We start from the raw sequence: 19,053 nt of genomic DNA, 5'->3' as shown, positions 1-19,053 counted from the left end.
CCAATGCAGCCATAAATAAAAAATATAATAAAATTAATTTTTTAAAAATTAAAAAAAAACCAAGGTGGCTACACTAAACAACAGATTTTCTATGTATAAGAAACAGCCTTATCTTGGAAGAAGGTGACATCTAGGACCTTTATAGCTTGAGAGGAGAAGTCAAGTATATCCATACAATGGAATATTATTCAGCTATGCAAAGAAATGAAGTTCTGATATATGTTACAACATGGATAAACATAGAAAACACTTTGCTAAGTGAAATAAACCAGATACAAAAGGTCAAATATTATATGACTCCACTTATGAGGTACCTAGAATAGGCAAATTCATAGAGACAGAAAATAGAATAGAGGTAACCAGGGACTGGAGGAGGAATGAGAAATTATTGTTTGATGATTACAGAGTTTCTGTTTGGGGTGATGAAAAAGTTTTGGAAATAGATAGTGGTGATTTACAATAGCCAGGACATGGAAGCAACCTAAGTGTCCATGGACAGATGAATGGATAAAGAAGTGGTACATATATACAATGGAATATTACTCAGCCATGAAAAGAAACGAAATTGAGTTATTTGCAGTGAGGTGGATGGACTTAGAGTGTGTCATACAGAGTGAAGTAAGTCAGAAAGAGAAAAACAAATACCATATGCTAACACATATATACGGAATCTAAAAAAAAAGATGTTTCTGATGAACCTAGGGGCAGGACAGGAATAAAGACACAGACATAGAGAATGGACTTGAGGACACAGGGAGGGGGAATGGTAAGCTGGGACAAAGTGAGAGAGTAGCATTGACATATATACACTACCAAATGTAAAATAGATAGCTAGTGGGAAGCAGCCATATAGCACAAGGAGATCAGCTCAGTGCTTTGTGACCACCTAGAGGGGTGGGATAGGGAGTGTGGGAGGGAGGCACAAGAGGGAGGGGATATGGGGATATGTGTATATGTATAGCTGATTCACTTTGTTATACAGCAGAAAGTAACACAACATTGTAAAGCAATTATATATACTCCAATAAAGATGTTAAAAAAAATACATAGTGGTGATGGTTGTACAACCTTGTGAATGTAATTAATGCCATTGAATTATATTCTTAAGATGGCTAAATGGAAATTTTAATTATATATGCATATATTTACTACAATTTAAAAAATTAATAGTGTAATATACTAAAAGACACTGAATTGTACACTTTAAATGGGTAAATTATACGATATATGAATTATATCTCAATAAAGCTGTTTTTTTAAAAAAAAAGTAGCACATTTTTCTGCAACTTGCTATTTTACTTTTAACAATATATCCTAGGGAACTTTCCAAGTCAGGACATAGATAAATTCTTTGTTCTTATTTTTTTATTTACTACAGCTGTGGTTATGCAGATATACTATGGTTTATTAAGCAGTCCAATAAGGCTGGACACATGGGTTGTTTTAAGTCTTTTGCTATTTCAGACAGTGCTACAGTGAATAAGTTTATACAAACAAGTGAATGCATCACATGAACATATCAAGTCTGTTGTAATACTTACGAATTTTAATCTGTTAAGTGAGAATTATACTGTCCAATTATTATAATTGTTGTTGAGAGTATTTTGTGTGTTTTAGGGCCATTTGTAGTTCTTTTTTCTGTGAATTGTGTATGTGTCTGTTGCTGTTCTATTGGTGTGGTTGGTCTTTTATAAATTCCCTTTTAAAGGAGCTTTTATATATTAGGGAGGTTAGTCCTTTGCCTTCGATAAGAATTGCAAACATTATTCTGTTTGCAGTTTGTCTTTTGATTTTGCTTATTTTTTTATGCTTAAGTTTTAACTTTTATATAGTCAAATTTATCATTTTTTTTTTTTTTTTCCGGCATGCGGGCCTCTCACTGTTGTGGCCTCTTCCGTTGTGGAGCACAGGCTCCGGACGCACAGGCTCAGCGGCCATGGCTCACGGGACCAGCCGCTCCGCGGCACGTGGGGTCTTCCCGGACCGGGGCATGAACCCGTGTCCCCTGCATCGGCAGGCGGACTCTCAACCACTGCGCCACCAGGGAAGCCCAAATTTATCAATTTTTGAGTCATTTATAAAAGGTCATCCCTGCTGCAAAGTTATAAAGGAATTTGTCCAGTTTTCTTCAATTAGTTTTATTATTTTAATTTCTACATCTAGGTATTTGAGCCATTTGGAGTTCATCCAGGTACATGTTGTAAGGAATGGATTTAGCTGTATGTTTTGCCAGATGTCAGATATCAGCCTTAGTTGTTCCAACAGCAGTTTTTAAAATAAAGTTCATATTTACCTGACTACTTGAGATTCCACCTTTATTGTATCAGCTCTGGTATATATTGTTTTTGTTTTGGGGTTTTTTTTTTGACCGTGCCACACGGCTTGCAGGATCTTAGTTCCCTGACCAGGGACTGAACCTGGGCCCTGGCAGTGAAAGTGCCAAGTCCTAACTACTGGACTGCCAGGGAATTCCCTGGTATATATTGTATTTATTTCTGGACTTTCTATTTCAGTCTTTTAGTGTGTCTGTCTGCTCATACACCAGTATCACACTGTTTTAATTAGTAACTTTAAAAAAATTACGTTTTCATGTGTGGTCAGGCTAGTCCTCTCTCATTGCTCTTCCTTTTAGCGTTTTCCTGGCTATCTTTGCTTATTTTTCTAACCAGTACTCTTTTATCACTACTGTGACCAAGCAGGCCCCTATGGTGTCTTCCCAGGACAGACCCCTCCCCCATATCCTCTGCTTTAGCTCCTGTCTGAAGTACCTAGATAATAGTATCTGCTGCACATTTCTGGAGTTGTTTTACAGATGCAAAAACCCCCACAAAATGGAACAAATTAACTACTTGATGACCATGAGCATGTAGTCCCCAGACCTACTGGTGCCTAAGGATTGATAATGTTAACCCCTGTTACCTCACCATCAACCAATCAGAGAACTGTGCACGAGCTGATCACTTACCCTGGGACTCCTCCTCCCTCACCTGGCCTTTAAAAATGCTTTGCTGAGACCCATTGGGGAGTTTGGGCTTTTTGAGCATTAGCTGTCTTAGACTACTTGTATGGCACCTTACAATAAATGCTGCACTTTCCTTCACCATGTTACCAAGTCCAAGTTCGCTCTGCTCACCGCGTGACAGGCCAATAAATCGGGAGACAAGGTGTTGAGGCAAAGAGTAGTGACTTTATTCCAAAAGCCGGCAGACCAAGATGGCAGACTAGTGTCCTACAGTGTCTTATCAGTGTCTGGATGCTAGTTTCTTTTATAGAACAGAGAGGGGAGGAGGTGAGGAAGTAAAGTAAAAAGGCCATAAGTCTTGCAAAATATCTCCTGGTTTTGGCCAGCCACAGGGAGGGGATATGTTAATTTCTTCTTTTCTGCAGCCATTCACAGGTGGGCAGGGTCAGGGTACTTCCCTGTGAGCTGAACAAAGGCACTTTAGTTTAACATTCAGGCAGAGGGGCAGGGTTTCCCGAGGAAGGCCATTACATATGCCAATAGCTATAGATAGAACAAAAGCAATGGAAAGCAAAGGTCAAAGTAAAAGAAACAGATCCAATATGGAGTCAGATTTTGCTCTTCCCTGTTACAACCACAACCTGGTGTCAGTCGATTGGCTTTACTGTGTGCAGGTGAGCAGACCCAAGTTTGGTTCAGCAACAATACCTTATAAACCATTTAGTTCTGAAACCAAGCAGGACCCTGTGCGGCCCTCCATGGTACAAATCCTTTCCATGTCCCCCATTTCTTGTTTGTAGGAAATAGGCTTCGTTCAGCCTCCTTGACCTTCCCTGAGTTCCAAAGGGCAGATTCAAACAGTTCGCTAATTAGCGAAGGAAGGGGATGTAGAAACAAGGGAGGAGCGGTCAAGAAACACTAGTGCAGACTTGGGGCAGGGTCCTGACTCCTCCTCAAGGAATATACATAAAAATACCTTTGAGTTCTGCAGGAACTAATGCCCCCACCCAGGTGGAGGATGGTAACTTCAGGTAACTTTTGCCTATAAAAACCTCTCCCCTAAGACCATTGGGGAGTTTGGGGGTTTTGAGCACAAGCCACCTGTTCTCCTTGCTTGGCCCTGCAATAAACCTTTCTCTGCTCCAGACTCTGATGTTTTGGTTTGTTTGGCCTCACTGTGCGTTGGGCACACGAACTTGTGTTCAGTAACAGCCAGCAGGCTAGAATCAAGTCTGCAACATAATCCATTCCAGTTCTGCAACATAATCCATTCCAGTTTATCAAGTCTTAATGCTTTTTTTTAGCAGAAATTGAATAAATCACTTGCAATAAAACTGTAAATACAATTTGGTAAACAGTTTTTTCATTTAAGCACTTTCCTGTTATTACAGTCTTTTTAAACATAACATTCCATAATTTCCATAACTATTCATCTACTGTTGGATACTTTCCATTTTCCCTATTGTTTCTATTCCTTTTCGTTATGAAAAACAAAACAACAACCCTGCAATGAGTATCTTTATGCATAAGAACACTTTAAATAGTTTTCGGCACTGATCTTTAGTGGGATTATTGAAGTGGCATCTTTAAAATTGTGGATACACATTACAAAACCTTCTACCTGTTTACACTCCAACAAGCTAGTTCATGCAGCATCAACTTTGCCACACTTTTCTCATCAGCAATTGATTACCTCAGTACTTTGAAAGGTCACTTACAGCATTTTAAGTGTGCAAACGTGGGGTGAGTGGGCTCCATTGTGTTGGGATTAGTTGTAGCCAATGGGGGAGGTTAGATTGCCCAGGGACTGAATTGTTCTTCTGTTCGTTTTTTTGTCTGCTTTTTGTTTTCTCAATTCTGACTAAATTGTTTTTAACAAATGAGGTTTCCAAAGACAATGAGGAAAAGTGGAGATCAGGAAGGAATAGTTTCATTATAGTTTCATTATGGAGTAAATAGAAAATGTTTTCTATTTCAAATAAGTTACTCATAAACTTTTGGAACACTACCCATTGAAAAGCTGAAGGCTACATGAATTATGTTTTGGTACAGTTGGTACCAGTGTTAAGATATCAGTGTTCACAATGAAAATGTTTATTACTGCTGACTGAAAAAAACAGAAAACAAAAAACAAAAAACAAACCCACTATTCAAAGTGGGAATTAAAAAAAAAAATCACCCGCCTTGAACCCATCAGGAGGATCAAAGCACCTTTTAAAGCCTGTGTACACAATTTACACATTAAACCACTCGTCATTGAGCCAACAAAATGACAGCTTTTTCGATACTGGGAAAGAAAAAAACTCACACTAGAAAAGTATATTATACAACCAACTTCCTTGAGGTAATGGCAAGGGCATATCACCGCAAGAAAAAAGGGAAGAGCATTAAAAAGTTCCTTCTCAGCCCTTAAGTCCTTTAGAGAAATGATTGCCTTTTAACTCATTTTTGGACATGTTTTGGATGCATTTTGGATACAAAGGTCTATTCTTTGTTATCTTAAGAGCACTGTTTTGTTTCCATTTTCTCCCCATTTCTCCATAATCGTTTGATTCTAAGTACCATTTCCATGACAGGAAAGTGGCTTCTTTTTGTACTTGGCAGATATTGCTATAAGTATGTGAAAGTGTCATTTGGATGTCATTGGCCCAGTCAACCCTCTTCCAATTTGTAATTTTGCTCTTTCAGTTTGTATTTTTCATTTCTCTTTTCTCCTTTCTTCCGTTTCAGTGGCCCATCATTTGCCGTTTCTCTTATTCTTTAGCACCTCATTAGGAGTGGGTAGGCAATGGGGAGGAAGGAGTGTATAAACTCAAACCTGTTAACTCTTGGAAAAAATATTTCAGTGAAGATCTCTGAAGTTATGACCCTTAAAGTTACTTTGTTTCCGAAACGTGTAATCTTATGCAAATTGAAGACTAACATCTCCAGCCAGTCCTAGAATTGTATTTTGGGGGGGCACAGGGTGAGGAACTTGAATCAACCCTTGCATTTAGAGCACCAGGACTTGAAAAGCCAAGTGCAATTATGTAAGTCAGTATTTTAAATAATACAACCTCTACCAGAATTTCTTGTTTTTCCTTCATCTCCATATTCTCGGAATAGGAATACTGATAGGGCTGTTTTAATTGTACAGCGAATGCGGGTGCAATGCAAGTTCAAAACAAGTTTGGGGGCTGGTTTATGTGAACCTGAGTTAGCTGCTTGGCAATCAACACGGTTTTTCATTCAACAGAATCTCGTGATGCTTCTGGGTGAAGAACTTGCCCTTGTTCCTGTCAGATTTAAATAATAAAAATGATGCTTAAAAATTATGTCCTCTTGAATAACTCGTGTCAGGTCAGTTCTTAGGCCTCCCTCTTCCTCCTCAGGTTCCTGGCAGGAAACGCGTGGAGAAGGAGAGGATGAAAACGTTCCAGTTCCCAGCTGCAGCGCGTTAGAAAAATTTTCCATTCGTTAGTTGAGCCCTTGACTGCTTGAAAAGTGTGGTTTGAAACAGGGCTTCTCTTATCTCTTTTTAAAAGCCTCTTTCTGGTATAGTGTTACAAATAGCAAGCGGGTTTCCGATTTAACCACCAAGTGACGCCCCCTCCCCTCCAGCCCTGAGGCTCTTTAAAACAAAATAACCAAAATTCAGGTTCTGTAAATTCTAGAGGGGGAGGGTGGGAAACCAGGCTTGTGGAGGGCAACGGACTACAATTCCCACAAACCCTCGCAGGCTGGTATCCAGCCTGTCTCTCCCCTCTCCCCTTCCCCACGCCCCTGTGCCCTGCGCTTGCGCGGAAGGCCCTCCGCTTAGAGGAGGGGGCGGGGACAGAACTACGCGCCTGGAGGAAAAGGAGGAGGAGGAGGAAAAAAAGAGACCATAGACTTCCACCTGGGCCTAGAGCGGTTCTTAAAGTAGCGGGGAGAGGCGGGCGGGTTGGGACCACCTTCAATACAGGCCGCCGGCGGTATCATGGCGACCCGGAACGCCCCTCCCCAAGGTGAGCGGCCGGGGCCCGAAGTAGTATCTTGGAGACGGCTCACAGCTCTCGACCTTGGCTCGGGGGTGCGTCTTTCTTCCCCTGTCCCAGGGTTCCTGGGGGCTCTGTTTGCTTGAGGCAACCCTTTGAGCACCCACTTCGGACTAGACTCGCTGTCCCCTCTAGGACCCTCGCCCTGAACACAGCCCCACCTCCTGCCTTACCTTCACCTCCGGCCGTTCCTGTCCGTCTTCTAATGTTTTTTGGTTGTTGTTTTTTTTAAGTCTTGGTTTTGAAATCATTTCTTCTTGTCGGGCCTCTAACCGGTTCCGTCAGTGGAGGACCCCCCTTCTTTCTCCCACTGATGAAAACGGACCCTGCACTGACCCTGAACCTGAGATTTGGGGGTGACCTTTCATGCTGTGAAACTTTGAACTGACCCGCTGAGATTGGGGGGAGACCCTGCTGTGAAACTCTGACCTGTCCCTACTGAGATTTGGGGTGTAGGGGTGACCCCTCTGCTGCGTAACTGACGTTGCCCCGGCACCCAGGCCGGTCTCTGGGCCTTTGAGAAGGAGATGCATGGCCCTTTACTCTCAAGGCCCTAGTCTCAGGGATTGGGTATAAGAAACTTTGTTTCCATCTGGGCGTTTTTAGCTGTATGCCAAATGTAACAATGAGTTGTAACAGATGAAAATGTACAGGGCATTTTTAACTTTCGGTTGACTGTAAATTTGTTGCTTTCATTTTTTGCTTTGAAGAATATGAAAGTGATGATGACTCTTATGAAGTGTTGGATTTAACTGAGTATGCAAGAAGACACCACTGGTGGAATCGAGTGTTTGGCCACAGTTCCGGACCTATGGTAGAAAAATACTCAGTAGCCACCCAGATTGTAATGGGTGGAGTGAGTGGCTGGTGAGAAAAACATCTTTTTTTGTTAAATTTCATTGGGAGCCTGACTACTGCCCTTTTGTATCTGGGCCAATTACGTGCTCAGTCAGTGGCTTTACACTGTTAATCCCAGAAGAGCTGTACCTTGAGGCTTTTCTCTGTGGTATGATTAGTGTAATCAACACTTAGAGACTGTTGGGTTTTGGTGATCATCCTCCGCCACCCTCCACTGTTCCCTCCTCACCCTTCCTTTGATTCTTTGTATATTTTCGCCCATTTCAGATTTCGCAGACATAGTGAATCTGATTCAGTGACAGTGGGTAAGGAGGGAAAAATATAGAAGACTTAAGTATATGTAAATAATTTTTACTTGTTCAGTGCTAACAACCGGAAAACCCTGTGAGAATTCCCGCAGTAAAACTGGTCTCCAGGATTATCAGCCCTGTGGAGAGCAGTGTAAAATTTTCAGTAAAAAGTACTGATTATGATACAGATGATTCTAATTTGGATTATGATAATACTTTGAAGAAGAGTTGTAGATTGGGTCTTGGTTGGAATTAAAGGACTGATTGCTTACTCAGTAATAATACTGTGGAGTACATTAAGGGGGAGAGGTTAATAAGCATTAACCTAACCAGTTAACATTTCAGATCACATGATTATATAATTGCTACTGTAGATATAATTCTGTTATTCTTAGACTAAAAGATTAGCCAAATAACAAGGGTCAGAAACAAGTTTGACTCTTTATTTTGAAAATGTTCATGACCCTAGAGAATTTCTGAAGTTAGTGTACGTGCTTAACTTGTGAGTAATCATTTATTTCTTAGATTCTAAGTTAAATTCATCTTACATTAATTTAAATATTTACATATTTAAACTGAGTATAAAATGATTTTTTTGATTTGTGTTTTACTTGCACCTTGGAACAATGGTGCACTCTTTTATGCCTTTTTTTAATAAATGCCATTTTATGGTAGAAACACTCACTGTGAAGATTCTGTGACAAAGAGGTGCAGTATTTATTCATGATGTGTACTTATTAGTGCTGCTTATGAAAAAAGCCTGCAGTTAGAGAGATGCCTGGTCAGAGCCCTGGTTATTCAGATGATTTTTCACAGGCCAGTGGTACCTTGATGCCCACAATTCAGGGCCTGGCTTTCTGCTTAAATAAGCTCACAATTTGGTGCCATGGGTGATGGGTTAATGTGAGTCAAGGCCTAAAGCCCCACCTTAAAAGAGACTAAAAAATAATTGAGCAATAGAATTAAATTGCTGTGTGTTTTCTCCTTGTAGGCTAAGCTTGGTGAGAAGCCCAATGATTGGCAGAAGTTTGCTTGGAAAGCCTAGAGACAGAAGAGGGGAAGTTAGTAGACTCATTTTAGTGGCTCATGCCGTCAAGCAAAGGATAGACATGCTTGTGGAGCACATTCCCCAGGATATTGTTAAGACCTGGCTGCTGCTTGCCTCCTCTGTTCCCTTTTCTGAGTCTTTGTTGCTGTCTCCCTTACTGAGGGACCCATATGTTTGAACTGTAGCCAGGTGTCAATCCAGGAGCTGTGTAATAGGACTCTAATATTATACAGGTGATTTGTTGCAATGACTTTAGATTCAGTGTAATAAATTTTTGGAATTTTCTTAGGGTATGAAACTGATGTACTGTTGTGGCATACATTAAGGAGGAATGGTTACTAGATGTTAACTTAACAAGTTAATAATTCAGACCAATTCAGGACATGAATGGGAAACTGAGGAGATTATGTTTAGCTGTAGGTAGCTATAGGTTCTTGATCATAATAAGAAATTAAAACTGATAGCAGGATGGGTGGCTGCTAGGCGAGATGGGAGGTGTGAAGATTAGCTAGAGTGTCCTTAGTGTGGTCTGGAAGCAAGGTAGTGATGCCCTTGAGGATGGAAAGAAGACAAAAGACAATCAAATGATGTTTTGGCAGTACTCGAGTATATACAATTGGCCGTCAGTTGGACCCCAAAGGCAATGAAGAAGGCAGCCTGAGATGCATGAGGTAACAAGCCTAGAGAATGATGCAGTCACTTACAAATTGGGACCTTAGCAACAGCTGGTTTGGTTGGAAAGATGTTTGCTTTGGGACATTTTGAATATGTGGTTCTGGGTGGCAAGAGAAGCTCATCATTTAATTGGAAATGTAAATTTTCCATTTATGAAGGTGTATGTGTATTAGTTTCCTAAGGCTGTTGTAACAAAGTACCACAACTAAGTAGCTTAAAATGAGAGAAACTTATTCTCTCACAGGTCTGGAGGCTAGAAATTTGAAAGGTGTCAACAGGGTTGGTTCCTTCCTGGAGGCTCAGGGAGAATTTGTTCCATGCTTCTCTCCTGTCTTCTGGTGGTTGCCAGCAATCCCTGGCATTCCTTGACTTGTAGACATATCACTCCAATTCTGCCTCTGTCGTCACATGGCTGTCTTCCCTCTGTGTATCTCTATGACACATTGGATCTGGGGCCCACCCAACTCCAGTATAGCCTCATCTGAACTAACTACATCTACAATGACCTTATTCCAAATAAGGTCACATTCTGAGGTTCTAGGAAGGACATGGATTTCGGGGGTGACACTCTTCAACCCAGTACAGAAGGCTGGAGTTGGAAATCTGAGATTCTTTTGCGTACTGGGTCTGGAATACTTAAGGGAATAATGAGCTCACTGAAGGAGAGAATCAAAAAAGAAGTATGGGTTGACATCCTTACAGGATAGATGAGACAAAACAGGTTTAATATAGAGATAGAAATAGATAAGGAAGCCATGAGAAATATGGGCTGAAGTATAGTTGTGAAGGTGGAACTCCAGCTGGACCTTAAAGTGTAGGAAAGTTTTAGATAGGTAGAGCTAGGTAAAAACCCCTAGAAAGAGAGAGGTTAATAGCTTGAGCAACAGTGGTGACATATTTGGAAACTGGGTTGGAGCAGAAGGTTTGGGTAGAGTGAGAGTCGGCCAGGTGTGTGGAATATCTTGAGTGTATTAAAAAAACCAAAACAAAACTAAGCACTTTTATTATGAGGAATTTCAACTTAATACAAGTATAGAAGGAAGAGTATAACGAACCCCTGAGTACTCAACATTCAGTTTCAGTAGCCAGTCTTTTTCCTGTAAATTCCCCTCTTCTTCTCTCCATCCCTTATTTTGAAGCACATCTCAGACAATTTAGATTATGCACTTTTGACTAGTCTATATAACTGACGGGAAACATTGTGGGTTTCTGAGCGGGTAAGGGGCATGATCAAAAGAACTGGGAAGACATTAAGATTTTATTAGGGGCTTCCCTGGTGGCGCAGTGGTTGAGAGTCCGCCTGCCGATGCAGGGGACGCGGGTTCGTGCCCCGGTCTGGGAGGATCCCACGTGCCGCGGAGCGGCTGGGCCCGTGAGCCATGGCCGCTGGGCCTGCGCGTCCGGAGCCTGTCCTCCGCAGCGGGAGAGGCCACAACAGTGAGAGGCCCGCGTAACGCATAAAAAAAAAAAAAAAAAAAAAAAAAAAAAAAAAAAAAAAAAAAAAGATTTTATTAGGAAAGCAGTGAAAAGTAGAAGGGAGAGAGTTTAGTACATCATTGATTGTTCTCATCCTTTGTCATTTCTTCCATTAAAGGTGTGCGGGATTTTTGTTCCAGAAAGTTGGAAAACTTGCAGCAACTGCAGTAGGTGGTGGCTTTCTTCTCCTTCAGGTATGTCAGAGCTTTTGGTCCTTGCCTCTGCTTACATATGTAGCCCTTAGGAACTGAGAAAGTCAAGTTTAGCCATTTCACTCCTGTCCATTTTAATAGAAGATGGAATTTCTCTTTTAGGCATCAGTTTATGGAAAAACTAAAATGAGTTTTAAAAGCTGGCATCTGTCATGAAAAGCATCAATTTAAATACTTCTGAGGTTTTTTAAGCATAGTTTGATCCCAGCTATTAAAAACACAACTGTTAAAATTTGAGGTATCTCATTTTTTGTTATTTACCTAATTTCCTTGAAGCATCTCCCTGGAAAAATAAACATTTCATCAATAGCATAACCTGTTCATGCTGACCATTTAAAACATATTTAAAATTCACACACACTCTCAAGAACCTGCTGTATAAAAAAATAAATAAAATATAATTCAAAAAAACATTCACACACACTCTCATACACAATATATAAAATTCAAGAAGTCTCTTTCCTGTTTCCTAGCCAGTTTTCCTTCCTAGGGGAAAATGCTGTTAGCAATTTCTAACATGTTTTTTAAAACTAGGGAACCATAGTAATATAGAAAGTGGAAAATTGGGTTTAAAAAACCATTCATAATCCTATTTCTGAGGCAGGTGGACTTGAAGTTTTAGTCTTGTTCATGTTCCTCTAAGTATAAGGTTCAAAAATGCTTTGCTGTTAGAGGATGTTTATCAGGATATTATCTGGCATTCATGTCTGTTTGGCATATATTTTCCCCAAAATATCATTCCCTGAAGATCAAATATAGTAAATCCTAAAATTGAAAATTTCTGGGAATGAATGTTAGCAACAATTTTAAAGATACAGAAATCTGTCAGATTTTAAAAATGATTGATGGTCATAGCAACCAAAATCTGAGTTCAGCACCTAAGCCATTGATCATGTAATAACCAGTGTCATTACCTGAAGTACAAAGGGACTGGATTCATATGTGTTAAGCACAGATTTTAAGTTGTTTACTAAGCAGTTTAAATATATACATATATATATATTTTTTTTTTCTGTTGGTGGTATTATTAGGGGTAATTGCTTATGACTTGTGGTAAGAGGTAAAAAGGAATATGGTTCATATCAAAATTTAGTCCTTTGGATGAATATGCCAGTATTTGTACAAAGGAGAATTTTATTTAAGCTGATTTTTGACTTGGGTTTATATAGAACCAAGAATTAAGATATTTATATAGTTATCAAGAATCAAGATAGTGAATTCTATAGCTATTTTGAAAACTCAGTTGTCATTTCTGTTTAGTGGAAAAGGGTACTGGACCAAAGCAGAGTTCCCTAAAATGTTAACAGATAGAATTATACATTTCTGTGTACTCTGCATGTCAGTTTTTCAGAAGTCCATTTCAGTCCACTTGATATGTACCCTTCAAACCCACGTTTTGCTGTTGCCACCTTCTACTTCGTGTCTAGTCCACATATTGTTTGAAGTCACTGATTAGAAGAGCATGAGACCTGTCAGCATCAAACCAATTTTTCCCACAAATATGACTTACCTTGAAAACTCAGTAGAAGGAAACAAAGAAGAAAAAAGAAACAAATGGCATTTAGGCTAATTACCTATTATTTAGTCTCGCTTCCATATTTTTATTAAAGATAAATATTAGTTTGCTGACAACTTAAAGCTTTTCTAGTAACTCAGGTGTTTTCCAGTAGATATTTACCACACTGCCATCTTAAAACAGACAGTGGTATATAAATCTTTTCAATTTATTTATTTATTTTTTTGAGTTGTACATGCTCATAATTCAGAGGGTCAAGTACATGTATAATGCTTATTACAGATTAGGGTAGTTCTTTGCCTCCCTCGCTACCTCCCCGTTCTTCCCTGCCTTGAGGTAACCAGTTTGAACTACTAGCTGATTCTTAAGGTATTTATTTCCTTTTTCCTAAACAAGTGAATTGGACATTTCTTTATCTTTCAGTTTGAGGTATTAACTGTTGTCTTCCCGTTATGGAATATGGGAATTTAGCTATGACGTATTGAATGTCTGTGTGCCCCACCCCCCAACCCCCACATCATCTGAGTATTGTTATTTCATAATTGTATTAGATCATTACCTGGAGTTCACTGAGCTCTGGAATCTGTAAAGTAATGTCTTTAACCATGTTCAGGAAGGTTTTGGCCATTATTTTTTGAAATATTTTCTCCTATTCTTTCTTCTCCTTCTGAACATGACTCTGATTGATGAATGTTGGGCTCTTTGATAATGTTCTGAGGTTTTGTTCATCTAGTTTTTCAGTCTTTTTTTTCAGATTGTGTAATTTCTAGTGATCTAGCTTCAGGTTCACTGACTCTGTGTCATCTACCTTCTGCCGTTAAGGCTATCCAGTGAATTTATTTCATTGGAATTTTTTGGTTCTTTTTATATTTCCAATTCTAGAATTTTCCAATTCTAGAATTTTCATTTGGTTCTTTTTATATTTTCTATATCTCTGATGAGATTTCTTATCTTTTCATTGATTACAACTGTAGTTTCCTTTACCTCATTGAGCATAGTTATAGTACTGCTTTAAAGTCCTGTAAATTTCAATACCTGGGTCATCTCAGAGTTGGCATCTGTTGATTTTCTTTTGCGACTAGGCCACATTTTCTTGTTTTATCATATCAAATAACTTTGTATTTTATCCCTGGGCATTAGGAATGTTACATCGTGGAGAATCTGGATTCTGTTTTATTCCTCCGAAGTTTGTTAATGTTTTGATTCTAGTAGGCAGTTAACTTGGTTAGACTCAAATTGCAAACTCCATTTCACCTGTGGTGGATAGTGGCTCAAATCTGTTTATTATTTTTTATTTTTATTTTTATTTTTTTTTGCGATACGCAGGCCTCCCACTGTTGTGGCCTCTCCCGTTGTGGAGCACAGGCTCCAGGCGCGCAGGCTCAGTGGCCATGGCTCACGGGCCCAGCCTCTCCGCGGCATGTGGGATCTTCCCAGACCGGGGCATGAACCCTTGTCCCCTGCATCGGCAGGAGGATTCTCAACCACTGCGCCACCAGGGAAGCCCTCAGTTTATTTATTTTTTAAGCCTTAGCCAGAGTGCTTCATTATGCCCCATGAATGTGTGGTTCAGAACTTGGGTAGAGTTTACACATAGGATTTGGGGCTCCCCTTCTCTAGCTGTGTCCTTTCTGGCAGCTGTTATTGTCCTGGGCTCTGCCCTCTGGTTCTTCAAGCCAGAAAGGTGACATGTTTTCTATTGAACTTTTAGCCACCCTGCAACTGCATCTTATCCTCAGGATAAAGCCAAAAAAATGGGCAACTTACCTTACATTGGTCTCTTCCTACAAGTTTCACCTCCTCTTCAAAATCTGCTTCCTTTTGTTAATTCTGGAGCCCTTGTGTTTTAACCAGGGTTTATAGTCGCTGTCTATGGGAGGGACCTTAAGGTTCATTATCCCCTCCATGTCTGTGACCCAAATTGCCATGTCAGGTATTGCCAGGAAAAGCTTTCACTTGCCATTTGGTTTCATTACCACTCTGTTTTGCTGAGGCTAGAAATCTAAATGTTCATATATCGTATTAGCAACCTAGTTGGTTTAGAATTAACCATTTTTATCACATTTTTGCAGATTGCCAGTCACAGTGGCTATGTGCAGGTCGACTGGAAGAGAGTTGAAAAAGATGTAAACAAAGCAAAAAGACAGATTAAGAAACGAGCAAATAAGGCAGCACCTGAAATCAACAATATAATAGAAGAAGTAAGACAATGTACATTTTTGGCTCCTTTTTTTTTTAATGAATCTCAGTAGAAAATGTGACTAGGGATTATCTTCTTTAAAAAAAATTGGTGTTTCTGGTCATATCTAGAGCATTAAGTAAAATTTGGGATCAAGCCGCCATTTAAATCACTCATTTTTTTTTTACTTGTTAACTAAAACTACCTTTTTCCTTTTTTTTGAAGTGGAATAGTTTGAAGATGTATATATTTATTTTATTAATATATATATTAGTTTTATTCATGTTTTTATGTGAATTTTGCCTGTTTTCTTCTTATATTCTGTTTAGAATTGAATTGAATGCTCCTTTGCCTTTATTTTAATTCTGTCCTTTTACTTCCCCCAACTTTTATTTTGAAAAATTTCAGATCGGTTGAAAAGTTGAAAGACAAAAACAGTGAATACCCAAATACCCTTCACCTATTCATCAAATTGTTCATGTTTCACCACATTTGCTGGTGTGTGTGTATGTGTGTGTGTGTGTGTGTGAGTGTGTGAGTGAGTGAGAAATTTACCCTTTTTTTTGTTTTTTCCCGAACTGTTTAAGACATCAGGTCTTTTTATTCTTAAATACTTCAGCACATATGTCCCAAGAGTACGGATATTCTCCTATACTATTACCATTACCCTTATTAATCCCCCAAACTTAACATGATACAATAATATTTCCTAATATAGAGTTCATATTACAATTTTTCCACAAAATATCTTTTACATCTTTTCCCCCCGATTAAGAATTACATATTGCATTTGGTTGTCATGTCTCTGAAGTCTGCTTTAATCTTAGATGGTCCCCTCGTCTGTTTTTTTGTTTTTGTTTTTCTGTCTTTCATGACACATTTTTGAAACATCTAGGCAGAGTATCGTACAGTCTGGCTTTGTCTGATTGCATCTTCATGATTTTATTTGGGTTAAACATTTTATCAAGGTGTTATTTTTTTGATCCTGTGCATTTTTTCTTACTGGCTAAGTGAACTGACTGTTAATAAGTATCATTGTGCATAGGCTGTGGGAATTTATTAAATCATCTACGTTAAAAACTTGCTGAATGGACCATTTATGCCAGCTTTATAGGGAGATTTCTTTTTACCTGTGAGAATTTTGCTGTCCATATGCCTGTTATCTCAGAAGCAGGAAGTTTACTGGGCCTGGCTGGGGGCTCTAGGCTCCTTCAGTTTGTAACGGACAGCCCTGGCATCTTGTCTGGTTGTTGGCACCTACAATAGTAGGTACACAAGAATTTTTGCTGAATATTTACTGAATTGAGGAAAACATCTGAAAACGATACTTAGCTCTGGATTTAATAATTAAGAATATTTTTAAGAATTTATATCTTTTCTTTTTCTTATTGTGGTAAAATATACATAACATAAAATTTACCATTTTAACTATTTTTAAATGCACAATTCACTGGCATTAAGTACATTCACACTTTCGTGTGACCATTACCACTATCCATTTCCAGAACTTTTTCATCATCCCAAATAGAAACTCTAACCATTAAGCAGTAATTCCCACAATCAACCCCTCTCCCCAGCCCTTGGTAACCTCTGTTCTACTTTCTGTCTTGATGAATTTGACTATTCATATAAGTGGAAATTATAACAACATTGTCCTTTTTTTGTCTGTCTTATTTCACTTACTGTAATGTTTTCAAGATTCATCCATGTTGTAGCACAATTCAGAGTATTTTTCTTTAAACTTTGTTTCAGGCAACAGAATTTGTCAAACAGAACATTGTGATATCCAGTGGATTTGTGGGAGGCTTTTTGCTAGGCCTTGCATCTTAAGGATATGAATGTTCTATCACAGTGGAGTCACCTCTGAGAAGAGAAATGGTGGTGACAAGATGGTCTCAGCATTACCCATTGACAGATTCTCCAGGATGACAAGAAACAACTAGCTGGACAGTACCAAACTCACTGCTTAGCATTTTGCCATCTGAAATTTGGCAGACTGGTATCTGCTATAAAACAATCTATATGGTCTGTGTATAATAGTATTCCTAAGCAAATCATGGCTTTCATTATTTTTTAAAAACTTGCATCTGTTTAAAATTTGCCTATAAAACACCACCGTTGGATGTAGATATGGAGAGAGAAAAAAATTTGTTGGCTGTATTCCCCAGTGAAGTATCATCCTCATTTTATTTAAATAGGATGTTCTCCATTGTGCTTTTTAGTATAGTGCCAATAATTTAAAAATTTGTATTATAGCTTCAACAGTAGGGCTGACTTTTTTTTTTTTTTTTTTTTTTGCGGTACGCGGGCCTCCCACAGCTGTGGCCTCTCCCGTTGCGGAGCACAGGCTCCGGACACGCAGGCTCAGCGGCCATGGCTCACGGGCCCAGCCGCTCCGTGGCATGTGGGATCCTCCCAGACCGGGGCACGAACCCGTGTCCCCTGCATCGGCAGGCGGACTCTCAACCACTGCGCCACCAGGGAAGCCCGGGCTGACTTTTTTTTTAAGGATATGTTTGCAATAAATTGAAGAACTGTAATGCCCTTTTATGGAAGGATTTACAAATAATAGAATTATTAAGGTTATTAAACAAATTTAATACCAATTTTTAGGGTTTTTTTCCTGCAATTCTTTGCTTACTATGTAATAACTGTAGTAAATGCTCTTCTAGGGAAATACTACATGTCTAAAGCTCTTCTTTTTTTTTGATGTCTGTAGTTGTAAAAATATCTCCTTGCATATAAGCTTCTAATTTTTTTATTCATTTGTTTATCTTGGCAGCCTGGGTAGAATTAATTATTTTGAGGGTACATATAGTTGGGTCACTGATTCGTTTTACTAACTTTGAGTGAACCTTGTTTTTCATTTTAAAAAATCCTAATTATTATTCTTTATAAAGAGGTAAAAATCACCTTAAAATACTTAGTAGTATAGTATGAATTTATTGTCTGAAGAACAGTGATTTTCTATATAATCATGAAATGGTAGTTTAAAGAGAATCATCTCTTTGATCAAGTCTTGAGATGTAAATGCTGAGGCTTTCAGCTTTTTAGGTAGCATTTTATGTTGGTCCCAACACTAGGCCAGTTGACTTGTTTCTCAGGGCAAATATCACACTCCCTCAGAGGGTCCTTGGCCTAGAAAAGCTTTTTGTATTGTTTGTTTTGTCCAGAGTTCTACGTTGGAATTGGGAAAAATAGCAGAACAACGTGTGTTGGAATCTTCAGATTGGAAAGACTTTGCATATACTCAGACTATCTCCTTTTGATAGGAAGTCTCTATAGTATTTTTTGTGTATTGTAAACATAAGGCATTTCATGCTTTCAAGATTGTTATAGTCTGTGTGCTTTCATTTTTGCAAGACTCCTTAAAATTGAATGTGGGATTGATCTTCATTTTCTTCCTTTACTCTCAGCGCCTCAGATAAAATGCTAAATAAAACTCAGACTTTCTTAATATGAAGTGATGTTGCTTATAAATACTTAATTTTTCTTCTTTGAGCTTTTCTCTCTTTCTGCCTTGCCTAGCTTTTCATGACTGTGGAATTAAAAGGGAAAAATATTCTACGTTAGGTAGAACCTGGGCCACGCTTCTGTGTGCCATATCTGCCTGATACCTTTCATCTGATGCAGTGTGGCAGGCTACTGTGGCAAGCTCTAGGAGCTGGCTCAGTTTGTTCATTTTCGAAATATTTATAGTGTCTATTCTGTGTGTGATACATTGGGAAAGTGGGGGGCACAAAAATGTCTGCCCTCAAATAAAGACTAAATATTCCTATATGAAAAGTTACATACTACTATAGGAGAACTTGGCGTATGAT

The 19,053-nt window shown here is 39.0% G+C and overlaps 1 protein-coding gene across 1 annotated transcript; it reads left to right on the top strand.

Moving 5' to 3' along the window:
• The first annotated feature begins 6,741 nt into the window (after nucleotides 1-6,741).
• FUNDC1 (FUN14 domain containing 1) lies at nucleotides 6,742-18,695 on the top strand. Its single transcript, XM_032620646.1, has 5 exons — nucleotides 6,742-6,948; nucleotides 7,689-7,845; nucleotides 11,444-11,519; nucleotides 15,126-15,254; nucleotides 16,985-18,695. Exons 1-5 carry the CDS (start codon nucleotides 6,921-6,923, stop codon nucleotides 17,060-17,062), a joined length of 468 nt encoding a protein of 155 aa, XP_032476537.1. The 5' UTR covers nucleotides 6,742-6,920; the 3' UTR covers nucleotides 17,063-18,695.
• Nucleotides 18,696-19,053: the final 358 nt, after the last annotated feature.

This window comes from Phocoena sinus, chromosome X, assembly GCF_008692025.1.
Source record: "Phocoena sinus isolate mPhoSin1 chromosome X, mPhoSin1.pri, whole genome shotgun sequence".
In the NCBI taxonomy this organism is placed as follows: Eukaryota; Metazoa; Chordata; class Mammalia; order Artiodactyla; family Phocoenidae; genus Phocoena; species Phocoena sinus.
The sequence above is the reverse complement of the archived record's forward strand: the minus strand, read 5'-3'. Positions and strand labels throughout refer to the sequence as shown.

Bases quoted from the DNA above. Each gene is read 5' to 3' on its own strand.
- FUNDC1 (XM_032620646.1), top strand. From the start codon at position 6,921: ATGGCGACCCGGAACGCCCCTCCCCAAG. The intron at 7,846-11,443 runs GTGAGAAAAACA...CTTCCATTAAAG, and splicing joins ATGGGTGGAGTGAGTGGCTG to GTGTGCGGGATTTTTGTTCC. The intron at 15,255-16,984 runs GTAAGACAATGT...ACTTTGTTTCAG, and splicing joins TCAACAATATAATAGAAGAA to GCAACAGAATTTGTCAAACA.